The sequence below is a fragment of the Salvelinus namaycush genome, chromosome 18 (genome assembly GCF_016432855.1).
Source record: "Salvelinus namaycush isolate Seneca chromosome 18, SaNama_1.0, whole genome shotgun sequence".
In the NCBI taxonomy this organism is placed as follows: domain Eukaryota; kingdom Metazoa; phylum Chordata; class Actinopteri; order Salmoniformes; family Salmonidae; genus Salvelinus; species Salvelinus namaycush.
Window position 1 is genome coordinate 24,158,439 of NC_052324.1, and position 21,094 is coordinate 24,179,532.

The 21,094-nt window shown below is 44.6% G+C and overlaps 1 protein-coding gene across 5 annotated transcripts in view; it reads left to right on the top strand.

Annotated features, from left to right (window-relative positions):
* Positions 1–1,979: 1,979 nt before the first annotated feature.
* LOC120063255 (autism susceptibility gene 2 protein-like) overlaps positions 1,980–21,094 on the top strand; it is a 462,402-nt gene continuing 443,287 nt past the window's right edge. For all 5 annotated transcript variants that reach the window (XM_039013504.1, XM_039013509.1, XM_039013505.1 and 2 more), the window contains exon 1: positions 1,980–3,354. In XM_039013504.1, coding sequence (XP_038869432.1) covers positions 3,061–3,354 — 294 coding nt within the window. In that variant the 5' untranslated portion in view covers positions 1,980–3,060. The remainder of the gene's footprint in view (positions 3,355–21,094) is intronic.

Genomic DNA, 21,094 nt, shown 5'->3' on the forward strand with positions numbered 1-21,094 from the left:
TTATCCAACTTGATTGTCCTTGGATAGGCATGAAACCTTTACAGCAACAGACAGATGATGTCTTTGAAGCAAGCAGGGACAGCAGTAGCAGTATCATTCTAATATTACAGTATTATAGCATTATTGTAGCATTTTTATTAGAAGATACAAAAGAATACCACAGTATTTCAATACAATGTAACAGTAGACAGTATAAAAGAACATAACAGTGTTTAATCAAAAGAAACAGACATGAATGTGCTCAAATTAGGCTGGAAGAGCACTTGTGATGTGATAGCCTACAGTCACAGAGAAAGACAACATGGAGAGAGAGAATTGAATAAGAGAGAGTTTCTAGCGACTGGGAGAATGGAAGCTCTGGTTTGGTATAGCTAAGAGGTTAATATTTTATATCATGGAATACTGGGCCTACCCCTCTCCAGACAGGGGGTTTCTCTAACTTCTCTAGGTTGCAGCCCCTAGGCACTTTCATGTTGAGTATTTTGCCAGAAAAAGACTGAATTACTCTATGACATGTCATACAGTCAACTAAAAACCCCATAGTTATTAAACATAGGCTTGTGTTTTTCTTCCTCAGTCATTCCTCAGAGGCAACTAGGCCACAGATTGGGATGTCTAATTTATGCCACCAGACACTCAATCTTCAAATCAAGCATATATAGTACAGATGGTTTAAATTACTGTGGGGATTTTCAATGGATTAAATAAACAAACGAATTCGATAAACATGTTGCCTCTGTAATCACCACAAACAATTCTGACTTTTCCAAGCATTTTACCCCCAATTGAGTGTAACTAAATCCTGACTCCTGATGTGCTTTTTGTGTGGAAATGTACTTTATGCCTCTTATCAAGAGAGCGTAAACAAATTAAAAACATGTCTACCATCTAACATTCTAAAATCTTGACAGCACTCTTATGTGCTTATACAGTAGAATGGTAAATCATTTCAAAGAGAGTTATGTATTCATTTGAATGAGAGCGATGTGAGGCTCAGTCAGTCTGTATAGGTTACCAGGAAATACAGTGGCATTAGGAAAACAGAGGTAATCTCTCCCCTCTAATCCAGAGGCTCTGCTCCTCTCCTCCATACCTGTCCCTTCTCTAATCTCTTTACTGAATTATTTCATACAAAGCAGTTCAACAGAGAGAGAATATCACTCTACAACGCCAGAGGTTGCACTAGCATGAGTATAATAATGCACTAAGTCTTCAGAGACTTTATTACCCTACTAAACGATTGGGGTTCTCTTTGGTCAACATTTACTACAATTTCCTACTGAATTGGTGATAATTACTACATACTGTATATACCCATTTCCTGCACTAATTGTGATATTTCTTTCAGTTTTTGATAGTCCTGCACCAGTAATACTTATCATGACATACTGTTAGCCTTATTCAAGCACTAAACAGGCCTACACATCAATAATACTGTAGGCCTATGTAATAACTTTGCACCAGGGATGGGCTTGAGGTTGAGCCTTATGCTATGTGCTTTTATATAGTAGGCTGTCTCTTCCCTTACAATTTGACTGTGTGCACTAAAGGCTGGTAGTAAACCGAGCCTGAAATGCAAAAACCATACTCTTGTTTCCCAGGCAAATATCTGATGAGGTGAAGTGCAGAAAGATAAGCTTCAGTGAAGTAGACTATCTGCAACTGAGCGCTTGGTAACGGAGATGTACACTACAGAACATATGACATGTCATGATTCATCAGTAGTGGAGAATGGACACCACTGGAGAGTGCCACACAATTCAATTTGGCAAGTATCCAAATAGATCAAATGAATGATGAAAGAGATGAATAACGCCAATCTTCTGACCCCACACAAGCGCAAGTCAAATCACGAATCATAGTTGGAAAGGTTTTCTAGCCTAAAGTGTTGGGCTGCATTTCTATTCGCTGACAGTAGGACGTCAGAGTGGGGCGACTACATGGACCGTAGGCTGCGACAGACATACTGTAGGACTACGTGTAGCCAGCCGCATTACACAAAAGTAATGCGAATAGTGTAGCCTATGCCTCATGACAAAGTTACTGTGCGTGATTTAGAAGTATAAACTAGCTCACTTCCTTCTGGTAATTTGCAGAGGTGGCGGAAGTGCGTCAGTTATCTCGGCTCTCTGAGGCTTTTACTGCACACTAATTTCAGATGTAGGGAAAAGAGGGGAGAGGAGATTTTAATCACTCAGCCGCTTTAAGGACACTTATCAAAGCTTTGCATTATGTGAAAACGAAAAATACGACGAGACACGAGTAACTGAACAACCAAGGACGGAATTCAAGAGTGGATTTATAACTTACGCGGGCCTGGAATAGCCGATGCCTTTGGCTTATGGGGTTTGATCATATGCAGTGGATGGTCGTATGCTGAAGTAGCTAAACGGAGGATCATTTTGAAAATATTGCGCATAAGTAGCGAAAGACTTGGAAATCCCTGCCCTCGTAGCTTTTATCGCGCAAAGGTTTACCCTACGGCGGAACTTGTCAGAGGAATATGGTTAACCGTTGAAACTCGCCAATGCAGAGAGGATTATCCAGTTATGTATTATCTCATACATAATTGTTAATTAAGCACCTAATACGCATTTTGACGAATGTTATCTATAGTCCTTTTTTGACAGCGGATCATGGATTGGGTAGTGGAAAACAACGGGCAGCGACATTATTTCTCTGCGCTGTCTGTGGTATGCAGCTATTAACATTGTGTTTTTCCAATGCAACAAAGTTGCAAAGCAAGTGGAATGCATACATTTGAAGTATTTCGCCGTTTTACACCTGCTTATGTAAAGAACGCGTCGACCTTATAGTATCGGATCGCTTCAAATACGTGAGGATTTGCGTTCCTTCTTCCTCGCCTGCATGGAATATTTTAACATTTGTTTATTGTATTCGGGAGAAATATTCAAGGTCATTCCGTGAATCTTATTATATATATGTATTATTTATACATGCGTATCTCCTCGTGATAGCACAATAGTATCTTATTTCGCACAGGGAATCCGCTTTACGTTAGGCGCTCTAGAGTGATTTTGTCATTGCAACATTTTTAAAATGGATGGAAAATTGAAGCAGAGCCGGAGATCCCGTTCCAAACGTGAGAGGGTACGGAGACGGGAGGCAGTGGGCAGGGATGCCCGCAGTCCAAACCCTTCATCTTGTTCAGATAGGGAGCAAAGTCCTGGGAGGGATCTCGCCTCCCAGAATGGTAAAAAGGTTCCACACTCGACACCTTCTTCCAGAGCCTCACGTCCCCCTCGTCGAAAGAGACGAGAGTCCAGTTCTCAAGAAGAGGATATCATTGATGGATTTGCCATTGCCAGTTTCGTCAGCCTGGACTGTCTGGAGGTAAGGGGATTGGCTTATAATTACACATGTCAAACACGTCAGAATTTGCATAAGAGCATAACTTTTCAGCTTGACTAATGAGGTGCTATTCATGACATGCTCTGACATAACGGTTTGTTTGACAGCATATAAACATGTGCTGTTTTCTCTGCGTGTTGAGGAGGGGAATGAATTGTAGATCTTTGGCTTGTCCTTGTAGTTATGCCTTTTGTTGTTCTATGCAACATGGGTCTGCAGCCCCTTTAGATTTCTTACTCTTTACTACACAATTTCCATAATTTTATGCCTCTATAACCATATGCCCATATGGAGTGTGCATATTCATTGGATGGTCCAACATGTGCAATGTGTCTTTGATTATGTGTTTCTATTTGCTTTGAAGGTGATTAAACCTCAGGTGAAGTTGAAGTCTACAAATGAGATTGTGAATTTGATACAAGTAACCACTGTCCTTAGATCTCATTATGATCTATTCTAATAACATGAAACAGATTTAGCCAGTGGTAACTAGTGGAACAGACACAGGATGGAATGCCACCCGTTGTATAATTGAATAACGTGAAACATCTTTCCAAGTACAGTTGAAGTCTTCAAAGTTGACATTTGTATTGGTAATACCTGTGTACCTACTTACATAGTATCTGCAATAATTCCTTAGCCTGTTAGTGGCTGACTGTGGCTGCAAAGGTCAGGAACTAAACCCATAGACACCTGCTACTACTCTACTCAGTTGAGTGTAAGCAACACAGTCAGTTGTAATTGCTACTTGTTCCCCACAGAGACAATACCACCAGCATGGTACAATAGACTGCATTACATAGCTTGACCTATTGGCTTATTACTAGATTTGAGTCCATACATAAGTATGAAATATTGTCCAAGATATGTTATTTTTTGTTGGTGTTGTGGACATAAATGTCCAAAGGACTGTTCACTCACTGGGAGCTTGTCATTGATTTGTCACCTCCCCTCTGTTAACAAGGTTAATGTGGTCCCGTGTGGCTCAGTTGGTAGAGCATGGTGCTTGCAACGCCAGGGTTGTGGGTTCAATTCCCACGGGGGGACCAGGGTTCAATTCCCACGGGGGGACCAGGATGAATATGTATGAACTTTCCAATTTGTAAGTCGCTCTGGATAAGAGCGTCTGCTAAATGACTTAAATGTAAATGTAAATGTTAACCTGTCAGGGTCCTCAGTAATTACATTACTCTTCCGTTAACTTAGGCCTTCCATGCCACTTACTAGAGTTTTGTGTGAACGAAGATAGTGTCTAAGAGGGGCAGAGGGTGAAGTGCATGGAAGTGTGTAGGAGAGGGTGATGGAGAGAGGCCTGGTGTGTGTGTGTGTGTGTGTGTGTGTGTGTGTGTGTGTGTGCACGTGTGTGTGAGCACGTGTGTGTGAGCACGTGTGTGTGAGCACGTGTGTGTGAGCACGTGTGTGTGAGCACGTGTGTGTGTGTGTGTGTGTGTGTGTGTGTGTGTGTGTGAGCACGTGTGTGTGTGTGTGTGAGCACGTGTGTGCATTATATGCTCTGATGTGAAAGGTATGTGTACGCGTGCCTCCGGTGCTCGCTGCTTATGGCAGTCTGACAGGTGCTGACTATGAAGGCCTCTGGGAAGTCTGAGCGAAGTGCTTCTCAGATAGGATCTGATCCCACCAGGAGAGCAGTGCATAGGCTGTCTGTAGGGTCGCTTCCTTCAGTGACATCTACAAGTGAATGAATGCTGTACTCAGCCAGACAGCTAATCAGGGTAGGCCGTCATTGTAAATAATAATTTCTTCTTAACTGACTTGCCTAGTTAAATAAAGGTTAAATATATATATTTATATATATATCACAAAAGTGAGTACACCCCTCACATTTTTGTAAATATTTGAGTATATCTTTTCATGTGACAACACTGAAGAAATGACACTTTGCTACAATGTAAAGTAGTGAGTGTAACGGCTGTCTAATGCCTCCTCCTCGGATGAGGAGGAGGAGTAAGGGTCGGACCAAAACGCAGCGTTGAATGAAGACATAATGAATTTATTTACAGACAGACGAAGACGGTAAAACTCTTAAACAAACTACAAAACAACAAACGACGTAGACAGACCTGAACTTGAGAAGTTACATATACACGAAGAACGCACGAACAGGTACAGACTACACAAACGAACGAAAACACGAAACAGTCCCGTGTGGTAGACACAGACACAGGAACAATCACCCCACAAACAAACAGTGAGAACAGCCTACCTTAATATGGTTCTCAATCAGAGGAAACGTCAAACACCTGCCTCTAATTGAGAACCATATCAGGCAACACATTTAACCCAACATAGAAACACATAACATAGAATTCCCACCCCAACTCACGCCCTGACCAACTAAACACATACAAAAACAAGGAAAACAGGTCAGGAACGTGACAGTGAGTGTACAGCTTGTATAACAGTGTAAATTTGCTGTCCCCTCAAAATAACTCACACAGCCATTAATGTCTAAACTGCTGGCAACAAAAGTGAGTACACCCCTAAGCGAAAATGTCCAAATTGGGCCCAATTAGCCATTTTCCTTCCCCGGTGTCATGTGACTCGTTAGTGTTACAAGGTCTCAGGTGTGAATGGGGAGCAGGTGTGTTAAATTTGGTGTCATCGCTCTCACACTCCCTCATACTGACTGGTCACTGGAAGTTCAACATGGCACCTCATGGCAAAGAACTCTCTGAGGATCTGAAAAAATGAATTGTTGCTCTACATAAAGATGGCCTGGGCTATAAGAAGATTGCCAAGACCCTGAAACTGAGCTGCAGCACGGTGGCCAAGACCATACAGCGGTTTAACTGGACAGGTTCCACTCAGAACAGGCCTCGCCATGGTCGACCAAAGAAGTTGAGTGCACGTGCTCAGCGTCATATCCAGAGGTTGTCTTTGGGAAATAGACTTATGAGTGCTGCCAGCATTGCTGCAGAGGTTGAAGGGGTGGGGGGTCAGCCTGTCAGTGCTCAGACCATACGCAATACACTGCATCAAATTGGTCTGCATGGCTGTTGTCCCAGAAGGAAGCCTCTTCTAAAGATGATGCACAAGAAAGCCCGCAAGCAGTTTGCTGAAGACAAGCAGACTAAGGACATGGATTACTGGAACCATGTCCTGTGGTCTGATGAGACCAAGATAAACTTATTTGGTTCAGATGGTGTCAAGCGTGTGTGGCGGCAACCAGGTGAGGAGTACAAAGACAAGTGTGTCTTGCCTACAGTCAAGCATGGTGGTGGGAGTATCATGGTCTGGGGCTGCATGATTGCTGCCGGCACTGGGGAGCTACAGTTCATTGAGGGAACCATGAATGCCAACATGTACTGTAACATACTGAAGCAGAGCATGATCCCCTCCCTTCGGAGACTGGGCCGCAGGGCAGTATTCCAACATGATAACGACCCCAAACACACCTCCAAGACGACCACTGCCTTGTTAAAGAAGCTGAGGGTAAAGGTGATGGACTGGCCAAGCATGTCTCCAGACCTAAACCCTATTGAGCATCTGTGGGGCATCCTCAAACGGAAGGTGGAGGAGTACAAGGTCTCTAACATCCACCAGCTCCGTGATGTCATCATGGAGGAGGGGAAGAGGACTCCAGTGGCAACCTGTGAAGCTCTGGTGAACTCCATGCCCAAGAGGGTTAAGGCAGTGCTGGAAAATGATGGTGGCCACACAAAATATTGACACTTTGGGCCCAATTTGGACATTTTCACTTAGGGGTGTACTCACTTTTGTTGCCAGCGGTTTAGACATTAATGGCTGTGTGTTGAGTTATTTTGAGGGGACAGCAAATGTACACTGTTATACAAGCTGTACACTCACTACTTTACATTGTAGCAAAGTGTAATTTCTTCAGTGTTGTCACATGAAAAGATATACTCAAATATTGACAAAAATGTGAGGGGTGTACTCACTTTTTTGATATACTGTATATATAATCTGGCATGATAAAGCTTTCATAAATCAATTCAATTAAAATGGTTGGAAATGGAGTAAAACAGTTCTCTAAACAGTAGTTGTCAGATTTGCATGAAAATGGGCTGATGGTAGTTAGTTATACTTTGTATGGAGCTAAGTGTGGGTTGGACCCACATCTGGAAAGCATATGTGAAAGGGCCAAGCAGGAATGTTAAATGCTAATTTCCTATCAATTATACAACTGACACGGCACCATTAGCCATTCAATAACACATTGACCTATTGCATCATTCTCTAATAAACACAGTACAGTTGAGAGAGTGTTCTTAACCTCATATAATTCACTGATGGTCAATACAGGCCTCCCTGTTCATGACAGGCCATTGAGACTGATTAGACTGGGCACTTTCACAGTATATTGAGATCAAACTCACATTTTCTCTGGGTTCATTGAACCTCTATAGCTTGCTGCTCAACAATACTGTACACAATGTTTATGTGAATGTGAGTGTTTTGCTTTCACGTTAAACATGTTTCAGTAGTGGGTAATATTGCAGCCTTGGATTGAAAGAATAAAGCTGCCTGCTGCTCTTGGAGCTTATGTTGTGTGTAATGTATGCGGGAACCTGCTCTGCTCTCATAGCTTAGTTCATTATGGTAGAAACCAATCCACCACATTGGCCACGTTTGATTATAATTTGTTTATTTGTTTTGAGTCCACATTTCACCCGGAAAGCCACTTACCTATGTAAATTAACCGTACAAACAAGACATGCCTACTTTGTCAAACATGGCTATGCTATAGTGACTGGAAATGTCAGTGAGGAGATGAGGCATGTAGAATAAAAAGCCCTCTCTCAAATGCCTATTAAGACAATTATACAATACTGTTAAAGCCCCTCAAAAGTCCCCCCGTGGGTAATGTACTAACAGAAACAATAAGAAAATATTGCCATTATCCACCTTCCATAATAGAAATGAGATGTGATATTTCCCTCCTCTCTTTGTGTGACGTTGATACTAGTGGCAAATCCCCCTCTCTAATCCACACAGAGTTGATCCTTATGTTTAACTGTTTAGGCTTGAATTGACTTTTTTCTCTCTAACCGTCAGTAGTCATTTGTAATGGAGGGGGATTTTGACCTGTTTATTGTCACATTAACACAGATTGTGTGTTAACATGTGTTATTACACTGTCTTACATTATATCCCTTAAAATAGTATATTTTCTCTTGTCATAAACAATCAGCCAGTAGCCTACTGCTTCCTCTTACGATTCGATCACACCGACAGCGTCATTGCATTTTGGTACACCAGAAGTACATTAATTTCCAATGAAACGCTGCGTTTGCTGTGCAGCATTGTGTTGCAGAGGCAGTTGCAGTGCTTTTGGTGTGGTGCAGATGTTGGATTTATTGAACGTATGCGTTAAACTGTATGAGTAGACGGCTTGACAGAAATGGTAGCGGAAGGTGAATGTTAAACTTTTGTTGCACACATCCAGCTGATGCTGCATACTATTTTGCGCATTGACGCTGTCGGTGTGTTCGAAGCCTTATAGCAGGTGTAAATGAAGCTGCATCTGTAACAATTCAGCAGTGTGTTGGATGAACAAACCGTACAAGCCGTACATCAACAGTATAGTATTTGGTCTAGAGACTTGTAACTTGTTCAGTGTTGGGATGTTGCTAAAAGCTGTATTTATAACAACTCAACACTTGTGTTGAACGACAAGCCATAAAGCAACATTATAAACTGGGTGGTTCGAGCCCTGAATGCTGATTGGCTGACAGCCGTGGTATATCAGACCGTGTACCACAGGTATGACAAAACATTTATTTTTGCTGCTCTAATTACGTTGGTAATAGCAATAAGGTACCTCTGGGGTTTGTGCTATATGGCCAATATACCATGGCTAAGGGCTGTGTCCAGGCACTCCGCGATGCGTCGTGCGTAATAACAGCCATTAAATGTGGTATATTGGCCATATAGCACACCCCCTCGTGCCTTATTGCCTAAGTATACCATTTGGTCTCTGGATCCAGAGGCCTGTTAAACTGTGTTGTATGGTCATCATGTTGCAATACCGCTCAGTGTTTTCGTTACACTCATAGTGATGGCTGTAGTGCATCATACTGTATGCTGCCAGCCGGTGACAAACAACAACTCCCCTTTTAATTAACAGGCAGGCCCCCGGAGGCGTCGGTGCTCAGAGCCTGACACGTCCCATGAAGAAATGCTTCTTAAGGCCCATGGGACCCATCTCTCCCGTGGCGGAGAGAGAGTAAGAGAGATAAACATTTTGGCTGTGCTGTGTGTGTGTGTGTGTGTGTGTGTGTGTGTGTGTGTGTGTGTGTGTGTGTGTGTGTGTGTGTGTGTGTGTGTGTGTGTGTGTGTGTGTGTGTGTGTGTGTGTGTGTGTGTGTGTGTGTGTGTGTGTGTACTGTCATGCTCGATAGTGGAGAGAAAGTGGAGAGATAGCATCCTTTTGGCTGTGCTGCTGAGGCTGTGTGCCCAATATATTGACAAATGATCTAAATATCCTCCCTAGGAAGCGCTTGTTCTCTCCAGAGGATGTGTGGGGCGGAGGTTACATACAGCCCTTATGGTCCCCCTGCGGAACAGTCTTCATTGTCCGTTATGAGAAGTAATGAATAGCTTGGTTGCTGTGACTGTCACTGTAGTAGATGTGGTGTGTGCTGCTGCTGGCTTTTCCTTTTGTTTCCCTCTTCATTTGGTCGTTGTTTCCCTATGAGAGGTATTGAACAGTCTGGCTAATGTCACTGTCAGTGTTCTAGATGTGTTGTGCTGCTGGGTTGTATCTTCCTCCTTTCTCTCTTGGTCTGCTTTGTGTGGCGAGTGGCAGGATGCAATTATCAAGTGATTAAGATGTTGTCCTGAAGCCTGGTGAGAAGGATTAGACTTCTGACTGGTTAAAGTTGCCTGTTCATCCACTGGCTGCTTTGCTTTCTGTTTATGGGATTTCTTGAGTTTGACCAGGCTCTGCTTTGCTCTCTGCTCTTTCACTCATAATCAATGATACAGCGTTGAATAAAAAGGGTAGTTATTGAAATAATACGTGTTTCCCTGTTTGCCACCCTTGCAATTTAGGATCACATATTGTGGCATTTGGCTGCAGAAAATTAAATGACTGGCTGGCAATGAGGCCTGAGAAAGATTTACATTACAAATCATGAAACATAAGTAGAAAGAACAGTAAGTGCCTGTAAGTGTTTTTTCCTTTTGGCCTAGTCCACTCATTGACTGAGAGAGCAGTAGAACAGACAGTGAATGGCTTGCTTGTTCATACTTGTACAGTTACATCAACATCTCTCAAGTGAATCCCTTTAAAAATGTGCTTGTATGCAAAAATTATTCATTTTCCAGGGACTTGGGCCCATCAAGTTCAACTGGTCTATTGGTTGGCTTTGCTGAGTAGGGCCTTAACGAAATCCCCCTCAAATCATCTCCCTAAGCTCACAACACAAGACTTAGTCTAATGCTCGCTTTCAGAATGAAGTAGTAAATACAGAGGCAGTTTGACATTTTATTTACCATTGGCACATTCAGTACAGTGCAGTAGAGAGAACCCAATAATAGTCAATGTTTTGCTAATGCATACTGTCACCATGCTACCTAGACCGTCTTGCAGGTCAACCAAACATCCACTATTTCTCACAACTTATTAGTATCGGCATGATCTAGTGATCACCAACATCTTATGTTAATACCTGATTATGTACGCCTATATGAGTGAGCGGAGAACGATAAAGGAGTCTTTATTTCACTAGCATCAACGTCCACTTAGTTTTTGTCTTGCCATGACATCATGAATGGTGAACCTGTTATTTTGATTGGGTGAAAATCAAAGCAGATCGGCCTCCAGTCTTTCTCATGATTTCAGGGTTTGAGCATTTATTCTGAGAGATGCCGTGACTGGCTATAGCTCCATAGAGGGTCTCAGAGCATGTTTTCTTTATAAATGACTAGCTGTGAAAGCAATTAGTATAACAGTTGTCAACATGCTCCTTGCTACAAATGTGAGATAGGAACATTAGCTCTGAGGGGAATAGTCTTTCTGGTTGGAGTGATACTAACAATAATCACTGCAGAGCTCTATTCCCAGCCTGAAATAAGATATTGAGACGGCTGCTACTTGCCAGTGCTGCTGCCTCGCTTGGTCTCCCTCTGTGGATCAGCCTCTTTCTGCCTCCCTTGGTCTCCCTCCGTGGATCAGCCTCTTTCTGCCTCCCTTGGTCTCCCTCCGTGGATCAGCCTCTTTCTGCCTCCCTTGGTCTCCTTCCGTGGATCAGCCTCTTTCTGCCTCCCTTGGTCTCCTTCTGTGGATCAGCCTCTTTCTGCCTCCCTTGGTCTCCCTCCGTGGTTCAGCCTCTTTCTGCCTCCCTTGGTCTCCTTCCGTGGATCAGCCTCTTTCTGCCTCCCTTGGTCTCCCTCCGTAGATCAGCCTCTTTCTGCCTCCCTTGGTCTCCCTCCGTTGAGCAGCCTCTTTCTGCCTCCCTTGGTCTCCCTCCGTAGATCAGCCTCTTTCTGCCTCCCTTGGTCTCCCTCCGTTGAGCAGCCTCTTTCTGCCTCCCTTGGTCTCCCTCCGTTGAGCAGCCTCTTTCTGCCTCCCTTGGTCTCCCTCCGTAGATCAGCCTCTTTCTGCCTCCCTTGGTCTCCCTCCGTGGATCAGCCTCTTTCTGCCTCCCTTGGTCTCCCTCCGTGGATCAGCCTCTTTCTGCCTCCCTTGGTCTCCCTCCGTAGATCAGCCTCTTTTTCTGCCTCCCTTGGTCTCCCTCCGTGGATCAGCCTCTTTCTGCCTCCCTTGGTCTCCCTCCGTTGAGCAGCCTCTTTTTCTGCCTCCCTTGGTCTCCCTCCGTTGAGCAGCCTCTTTCTGCCTCCCTTGGTCTCCCTCCGTAGATCAGCCTCTTTCTGCCTCCCTTGGTCTCCCTCCGTGGATCAGCCTCTTTCTGCCTCCCTTGGTCTCCCTCCGTAGATCAGCCTCTTTCTGCCTCCCTTGGTCTCCCTCCGTGGATCAGCCTCTTTCTGCCTCCCTTGGTCTCTCTCCATGGATCAGCATCTTTCTGCCTCCCTTGGTCTCCCTCCGTGGATCAGCCTCTTTCTGCCTTCCTTGGTCTCCCTCTGTGGATCAGCCTCTTTCTGCAATTCAGAAGTCAATGACGGGCCTCAGCCGCTGATCATATCTCGGAAGGTTTCTTCAGTGGAGACAGACAGAGCTGTCTGTCTGTCTGTCAAATATGAGCTTTCGTGTGAGAAGAAATCCAAATAAGGACTTGGACTGTTGTTGTTTGAGTTTTGGCAGCAGACTAATAAGCAGTAGCTGGCCAAGATCATAGAGTTAAGATAAGAGTTGGTTACGCAACGCTAGGGGATCGCTCTCTCATTTACATTTCTACTTTTACCGCTCATTCATTGTCAGCTGCAGTATTTTCTCATGTGGAAGCAAAGCGCTTGTTCCACTCCTTGAGTAATGGGTATATACCCTGAGTATACAAAAAATGTCCATGACATAGACGGACCAGGTGAATCCAGTTGAAAGCTATGATCCTTTATTAATGTCACTTGTTAAATCCACTTCAATCAGTTTAAAGGAAGGGGAGGAGACAGGTTAAAGAAGGATTTAAGGAGGTGCAACTCAATATTAGGAAGGTGGTCCTAATGTTTGGTATACTCTGTGTATATATAGTTGAAGTCGGAAGTTTACATACACCTTAGCCAAATACATTTAAACTCAGTTTTTTCACAGTTCCTGACATTTAATCCTAATAACAATTCCCTGTCTTAGGTCAGTTAGGATCACCACTTTATTTTAAGAATGTGAAATGTCAGAATAATAGTAGAGAGAATTATTTATTTCAGCTTGTATTTCTTTCATCACATTCCCAGTGGGTCAGAAGTTTACATACACTCAATTAGTATTTGGTAGCATTGCCTTGAAATTGTTTAACTTGGTTCAAATGTTTCGGGTAGCCTTCCACAAGCTTCTCACAATAAGTTGGGTGAATTTTGACCAATTCATCCTGACAGAGCTGGTGTAACTGAGCCAGGTTTGTAAGCCTCCTTGCTCGCACAAACTTTTCCAGTTCTGCCCACACATTTTCTATAGGATTGAGGTCAGGGCTTTGTGATGGCCACTCCAATACCTTGACTGTGTTGTCCTTAAGCCATTTTGCCACAACTTTGGAAGTATGCTTGGGGTCATTGTCCATTTGGAAGACCCATTTGTGACCAAGCTTTCACTTCCTGACTGATGTCTTGAGATGTTGCTTCAATATATCCACATAATTTTCCTTCCTCATGATGCCATCTATTTTGTGTCGTGCACCAGTCCCTCCTGCAGCAAAGCACCCCCACAACATGATGCTGCCGTCCCCGTGCTTCACGGTTGGGATGGTGTTCTTCGGCTTGCAAGCCTCTCCCTTTTTCCTCCAAACATAACGATGGTCATTATGGCCAAACAGTTCTATTTTTGTTTCATCAGACTAGAGGACATTTCTCCAAAAAGTACGATCTTTGTCCCCATGTGCAGTTGCAAACCGTAGTCTGGCTTTTTTATGGCGGTTTTGGAGCAGTGGCTTCTTCCTTGTTGAGCGGCCTTTCAGGTTATGTCGATATAGGACTCGTTTTACTGTGGATACAGATACTTTTGTACCTATTTCCTCCAGCATCTTCACAAGGTCATTTGCTGTTCTGGGATTGATTTGAACTTTTCGCGCCAAAGTACGTTCATCTCTAGGAGACAGAACGCGTCTCCTTCCTGAGCGGTATGATGGCTGCGTGGTCCCATGGTGTTTATACTTGCGTACTTGTAACGCTCGTCTTTCGGTGGAAGAGAGGAGGACCAAGGCGCAGCGTGGTGAATGTTCATGATGTCGAATTTTAATGATATCCAACAAAACAGAACACTGACAAAATACAAAATAACAAAACGACGTGAACAGACCTGAACTTGAGAACATAAAACATGAACGCACGGACAGGTAAGAACAAACGAACGAACGAAACGAAACAGTACCGTGTGGTGAAACAAACACAGACACAGCAACAATCACCCACAAACAAACAGTGAGAACAGCCTACCTTAATATGGTTCTCAATCAGAGGAAACGTAAAACACCTGCCCCTGATTGAGAACCATATCAGGCTAATACAATGAACCCAACATAGAAACACATAACATAGAATGCCCACCCAGCTCACGTCCTGACCAACTAAACAAGGCTAAACAAAGGAAATAAGGTCAGGAACGTGACAGTACTATTGTTTGTACAGATGTACGTCGTCCCTTCAGGCATTTGGAAATTGCTCCCAAGGATGAACCAGACTTGTGGAGGTCTACAAATTTTTTCTGAGGTCTTGGCTGATTTTCTTTTGATTTTCCCATGATGTCAAGCAAAGAGGCACTGAGTTTGATGGTAGGCCTTGAAATACGTCCACAGGTACACCTCCAATTGACTCAAATTATGTCAATTAGCCTATCAGAAACTTCTAATTTTCTGGAATTTTCCACGCTGTTTAACTTCTCTAGGGTAGGGGGCAGCATTCGGAATTTTAGATGAAAAGCATGCCCAAATTAAACTGCCAGCTGCTCATCCCCAGAAGATAAGATATGCATATCATTAGTAGATTTGGATAGAAAACACTCTGAAGTTTCTTTAACTGTTTGAATCATGTCTGTGAGTATAACATAACTTATTTAGCAGGCGAAACCCCGAGGACAAACCATTCATATTTTTTTTGTATTTGAGGTCACTCTCTTTTCAATGAGGTTTCATTGGGAAACCAGATTTCTAAGGGACTTGCTTGCAGTTCCTACCGCTTCCACTGGATGTCAACAGTCTTGAGAAATTGGTTGAGGTTATTCCTTTGTGTAATGAAGAAGTACGGCCATCTTGAACGAGAGTCACTTGAAGTGTCCTGTTAGATAGAAGCGCGTGACCAGAAAGAAAGGTCAGAAAAGGTCCCGTGTGGCTCAGTTGGTAGAGCATGGCGCTTGCAACGCCAGGGTTGTGGGTTCAATTCCCACGGGGGGACCAGGGTTCAATTCCCACGGGGGGACCAGGATGAATATGTATGAACTTTCCAATTTGTAAGTCGCTCTGGATAAGAGCGTCTGCTAAATGACTTTAAAAAATAAAATAAAAAAAGCTAGCTATAGTTGGTTTTAATCCTGTATTGAACACAGATCATCCCGTCTTCAATTTTATTGATTATTTACGTTACAAAATACCTAAAGTTGTATTACAAAAGTAGTTTGAAATGTTTTGGCAAAGTTTACAGGTAACCTTTGAGATATTTTGTAGTCACGTTTGAGCAAGTTGGAACCGGTGTTTTTCTGGCTCAAACGGACATTTTGGATATATATCGACGGAATTAATCGAACAAAAGGACCATTTGTGATGTTTATGGGACATATTGGAGTACCACCAACAGAAGCTCGTCAAAGGTAAGGCATGAGTTACATTTTTATTTCTTCGTTTTGTGTCGCGCCTGCAGGGTTGAAATATGCTTCTCTCTCTTTGTTTACTATGGTGCTATCCTCAGATAATAGCATTGTTTGCTTTCGCCGAAAAGCCTATTTGAATTCTGACATGTTGTCTGGATTCACAACCAGTGTAGCTTTAATTTGGTATCTTTCATGTGTGATTTAATGAAAGTGTGATTTTATAGTAATTTTCATAGTAATTAATTTGAATTTGGAGCTCTGCATTTTCTCTGGCTTTTTGCCAAGTGTGACAGTAGCGTCCCGCCTAAACTCAGATTTTTGGATATAAATATGAACTTTACCGAACAAAACATACATGTATTGGGTAACATGAAGTCCTATGAGTGTCATCTGATGAAGATCATCAAAGGTTAGTGATTCATTTGATCTCTATTTCTGCTTTTTGTTACTCCTCTCTTTGGCTGAAAAATGGCTGTCTTTTTCTGTGACTTGGCTCATACCTAACATAATCGTTTGGTGTGCTTTCGTCGTAAAACCTTTTTGAAATCGGAGACTTTGGCTGGATTTACAACAAGTGTATCTTTAAAATGGTGTAAAATACTTGTATGTTTGAGGAATTTAAATTATGGGATTTCTGTTGTTTTGAATTTGGCGCCCTGCAGTTTCACTGGCTGTTGACGAGGTGTACCGTCCCACATTCCCTAGAGAGGTTAAAGGCACAGTCAATTTAGTGTATGTAAACTTCTGACCCACTGGAATTGTGATACAGTGAATCATAAGTGAAATAATCTGTCTGTAAACAATTGTTGGAAATATTACTTGTGTCATGCACAAAGTAGATGTCCTAACCGACTTGCCAAAACTATAGTTTGTTAGCAAGAAATTTGTGGAGTGGTTGAAGAACGAGTTTTAATGACTCCAACCTAAGTGTTTGTAAACTTCCGACTTCAACTGTAGATATACTATGCACGTAAATCAAGCAGTTCCTGAATTCAATGTTAAACTGACTGCGTCTGTAGAAACACTACGGAAGTGTCCTTGATATATTCAATCTTAAACAATATTTTGTGTGAAGATAAATACACATGTGAGATATGTAGTTAGTACATTATGGACTTCTGCAACCAGTTTGTCAGGAACAGTGAGAAAGAGATCTAACACATATGACTCATTTTGGCAGAAATACCATGTTATTAGGTATCTCTCTCTCTCTCTCTCAGCTTCTGCATTATGGGGGTTATATACACATCTATGTGTTCGCTCCTTTCAGACAGACCACTTTGTTACATGTTACAAAACGAGGACACACACACACAGAAAGCCAACAGGAGCACTCTCTTTACACAAGGCGTGGAATGAGACCACAATTACACACACAAACTCTGGCACACACACAAACACACACACACACACACACAAACACACACACACACACACACACACACACACACACACACACACACACACACACACACACACACACACACACACACACACACACAAACAAACACATCGCAATGAAAATCTTCAAGTCAATATGGATGAAAAGACATGCTGGTGAGAGAGAGGGAGAATACAAATAATATCACAGAACTCTCTCCCACAAACCCTGTTTGCATTTGGTATTGCCTTGATCTTCTTACCCAACTGTTCTCTGTGTGTCGGTGAAAATATCACTGCTGTAGAATAAAACAGACAGTGCTGAAGAACAGTTAACACTAGAAAAGCCTGGCCTCGAGGGACTCACCTTTGAGCCAATGACAGTAATAAATACATTTTGTGTATGGTATTGCAAAATAATTATTTGTTTGTTTTTATGAAGGTCTTAGGCAACATTATAATACAAAATAAAATGTATTTCAAAGAACACAATAGCGTTTTCATTAGTTTATGTAACAGTAGGCTATATGTAGCATACAAATGAAAAGTCACTGAAACACCACAATTCAAGTGTTAAAATCCATTAAATAAACACCATCACAAAGATCATTCATTATTCATTTGTTAAGGGCATATCTTGAGAAACATTATGAATTTAAGATGATTTAATTTCAATAGAACATAATTGCATATTTTGAGTTCAAATATACAGTATTACTGTGCTTTGAGTGTTGCATATGAAGGGCAGTGGGGAAACAATGACATGTCTTAATTTCTTATAACACAAATTCTGTTTGTGATATTACCATTTAACAACGACAGTGAGTTATATAGACTTATTTAGGAAAAGTCAAGTCCGGGGGGGACATGACTTTAAAAATGCCAGAGTAATAAAATAAAGTACATTTGTTTTGAGTCAACATGACGCTCTCGGCTCTCCTAGTGTTAAAAGCAACGGGTGGCCGTTCTATCGCCTCTTACCAGAACATCGACCATCATTTCTGTTCATGGCTTGACAGTTCTTAATGTTGAATTGCCACCGTTCGCCAACACCCAGCTGGTGACCCCTAACACACAGTGGCCACCCGTTGCTTTTACCAGTTCACCAGCACAACGTGTTTGGTTCTTACAAAAATACATACTGCTCTCCTGTTCTGTCTATCCTGTCTGTCTGTCCATCTGCGTCTGTCTGTCGAGGAGTTACATATTACTAGGCTCCATGAGAGGATGAGAAAGAAAGAGCGAGAGAGAGTGAATAGAGAGAGAGAACAGAGCGAGAGTGAACAGAGAGGGAGAAAGCTAGCCTGAAATCCTACTGTAACTGTAGTGGCAGCCTGTATTCATCCAGACTCCTGGTTAGTTACCTCCAGCCTTGCAGGCAGCAGAGAGAGAGAACCCTCCAGCCTTGCAGGCAGCAGAGAGAGAGAACCCTCCAGCCTTGCAGGCAGCAGAGAGAGAGAACCCTCCAGCCTTGCAGGCAGCAGAGAGAGGGAACCCTCCAGCCTTGCAGTCAGCAGAGAGAGGGAACCCTCCAGCCTTGCAGGCAGCAGAGAGAGAGAGAACCCTCCAGCCTTGCAGGCAGCAGAGAGAGAGAGAACCCTCCAGCCTTGCAGGCAGCAGAGAGAGAGAACCCTCCAGCCTTGCAGGCAGCAGAGAGAGAGAACCCTCCAGCCTTGCAGGCAGCAGAGAGAGAGAGAACCCTCCAGCCTTACAGGCAGCAGAGAGAGAGAACCCTCCAGCCTTGCAGGCAGCAGAGAGAGAACCCTCCAGCCTTACAGGCAGCAGAGAGAGAGAACCCTCCAGCCTTGCAGGCAGCAGAGAGAGAGAACCCTCCAGCCTTGCAGGCAGCAGAGAGAGAGAACCCTCCAGCCTTGCAGAGAGAGAGAACCCTCCAGCTTGGCAGGCAGCAGAGAGAGGACCTTCCAGACTTGCAGGCAGCAGAGAGAGAGAACCCTCCAGCCTTGCAGGCAGCAGAGAGATAGAACCTTCCAGCCTGGCAGGCAGAAGAGAGAGAGAACCCTCCAGCCTGGCAGGCAGCAGAGAGAGAGAACCCTCCAGCCTGGCAGGCAGGCAGCAGAGAGAGAGAACCCTCCAGCCTGGCAGTCAGGCAGCAGAGAGAGAGAACCCTCCAGCCTGGCAGGCAGGCAGGCAGCAGAGAGAGGGGACCCTCCAGCCTGGCAGGCAGGCAGCAGAGAGAGAGAACCTTCCAGCCTGGCAGGCAACCGGGAGAGAACCCTCCAGCCTGGAAGGCAGCAGAGAGAGAGAACCCTCCAGCCTGGCAGGCAGGCAGCAGAGAGAGAGAACCCTCCAGCCTGGCAGGCAGGCAGCAGAGAGAGAGAACCCTCCAGCCTGGCAGGCAGGCAGCAGAGAGAGAGAACCCTCCAGCCTGGCAGGCAGGCAGCAGAGAGAGAGAGCCCTCCAGCCTGGCAGGCACCAGAGAGAGAGAGAACCCTCCAGCCTGGCAGGAAGCAGAGAGAGAACCCTCCAGCCTGGCAGGAAGCAGAGAGAGAGAACCCTCCAGCCTTACAGGCAGCAGAGAGAGAGAACCCTCCAACCTAGCATGCAGCAGAGAGAGAACCCTCCAGCCTGGCAGGCAGTAGAGAGAGAACCCTCCAGCCTGGCAGGAAGCAGAGAGAGAGAACCCTCCAACCTTACAGGCAGCAGAGAGAGAGAACCCTCCAACCTTACAGGCAGCAGAGAGAGAGAACCCTCCAGCCTGGCAGGCAGCAGAGAGAGAGAACCCTCCAGCCTGGCAGGAAGCAGAGAGAGATAATCCTCCAGCCTGGCAGGCAGCAGAGCGAGAGAACCCTCCAGCCTGGCAGGCAGCAGAGTGAGAGAACCCTCCAGCCTGGCAGGCAGCAGAAAGAGAGAACCCTCCAGCCTGGCAGGAAGCAGAGACAGAGAACCCTCCAGCCTGGCAGGCCGCAGAGACAGAACCCTCCAGCCTGACAGGAAGCAGAGAGAGAGAACCCTCCAGCCTGACAGGAAGCAGAGAGAGAGAACCCTCCAGCCTGGCAGGAAGTAGAGAGAGAGAACCCTCCAGCCTGGCAGGAAGCAGAGAGAGAGAATCCTCCAGCCTGGCAGGCAGCAGAGCGAGAGAACCCTCCAGCCTGGCAGGCAGCAGAGTGAGAGAACCCTCCAGCCTGGCAGGCAGCAGAGTGAGAGAACCCTCCAGCCTGGCAGGCAGCAGAGTGAGAGAACCCTCCAGCCTGGCAGGAAGCAGAGTGAGAGAACCCTCCAGCCTGGCAGGAAGCAGAGTGAGAGAACCCTCCGGCCTGGCAGGAAGCAGAGAGAGAGAGAACCCTCCAGCCTGGCAGGCAGCAGAGAGAGAGAACCCTCCAGCCTGGCAGGCAGCAGAGAGAGAACAACCCTGTGTACATCCTCACACAGCACAGTACATAAACCCCCCTATTTTCATGATCAGCTCCAGGTGTTGATGAAACAGTTCCCCTGCTGGATAATCATATTCCCCCTTCCGCCTGCCAAGAAAGACGCTGAGAGAGAGGGAGGGAGGGAAGGAGAGAGAAAGGGAGTCCCGATCTGCATCTGTCTGAATGACTAGACTCCCTCTCTCCCTGGTGTTTCAATTTGCACAATAATACGAGGGGAGGAAAGTGGGCAGGAAACAGGGAGGCTGCAGACACTGACAGGCAGAGCTGGGGAGGGAGGGATGGATGGAGGAGGAAGGGAGGTGTGTGTGTGTGTGTGTGTGTGTGTGTGTGTGTGTGTGTGTGTGTGTGTGTGTGTGTGTGTGTGTGTGTGTGTGTGTGTGTGTGTGTGTGTGTGTGTGTGTGTGTGTGTGTGGTAGGGTAGGGTGTTTCAGGAGGGTGATGCCAAAATGGTACACCAAGGTGCCATTCGGGACAGTTTGTGTGTGTGGGATGACAGCCTGACAGTGAGTGACAGAACTGTGGCCGCCATCGTGTGTACTCAGAGCCAGATCCTCCAGAGG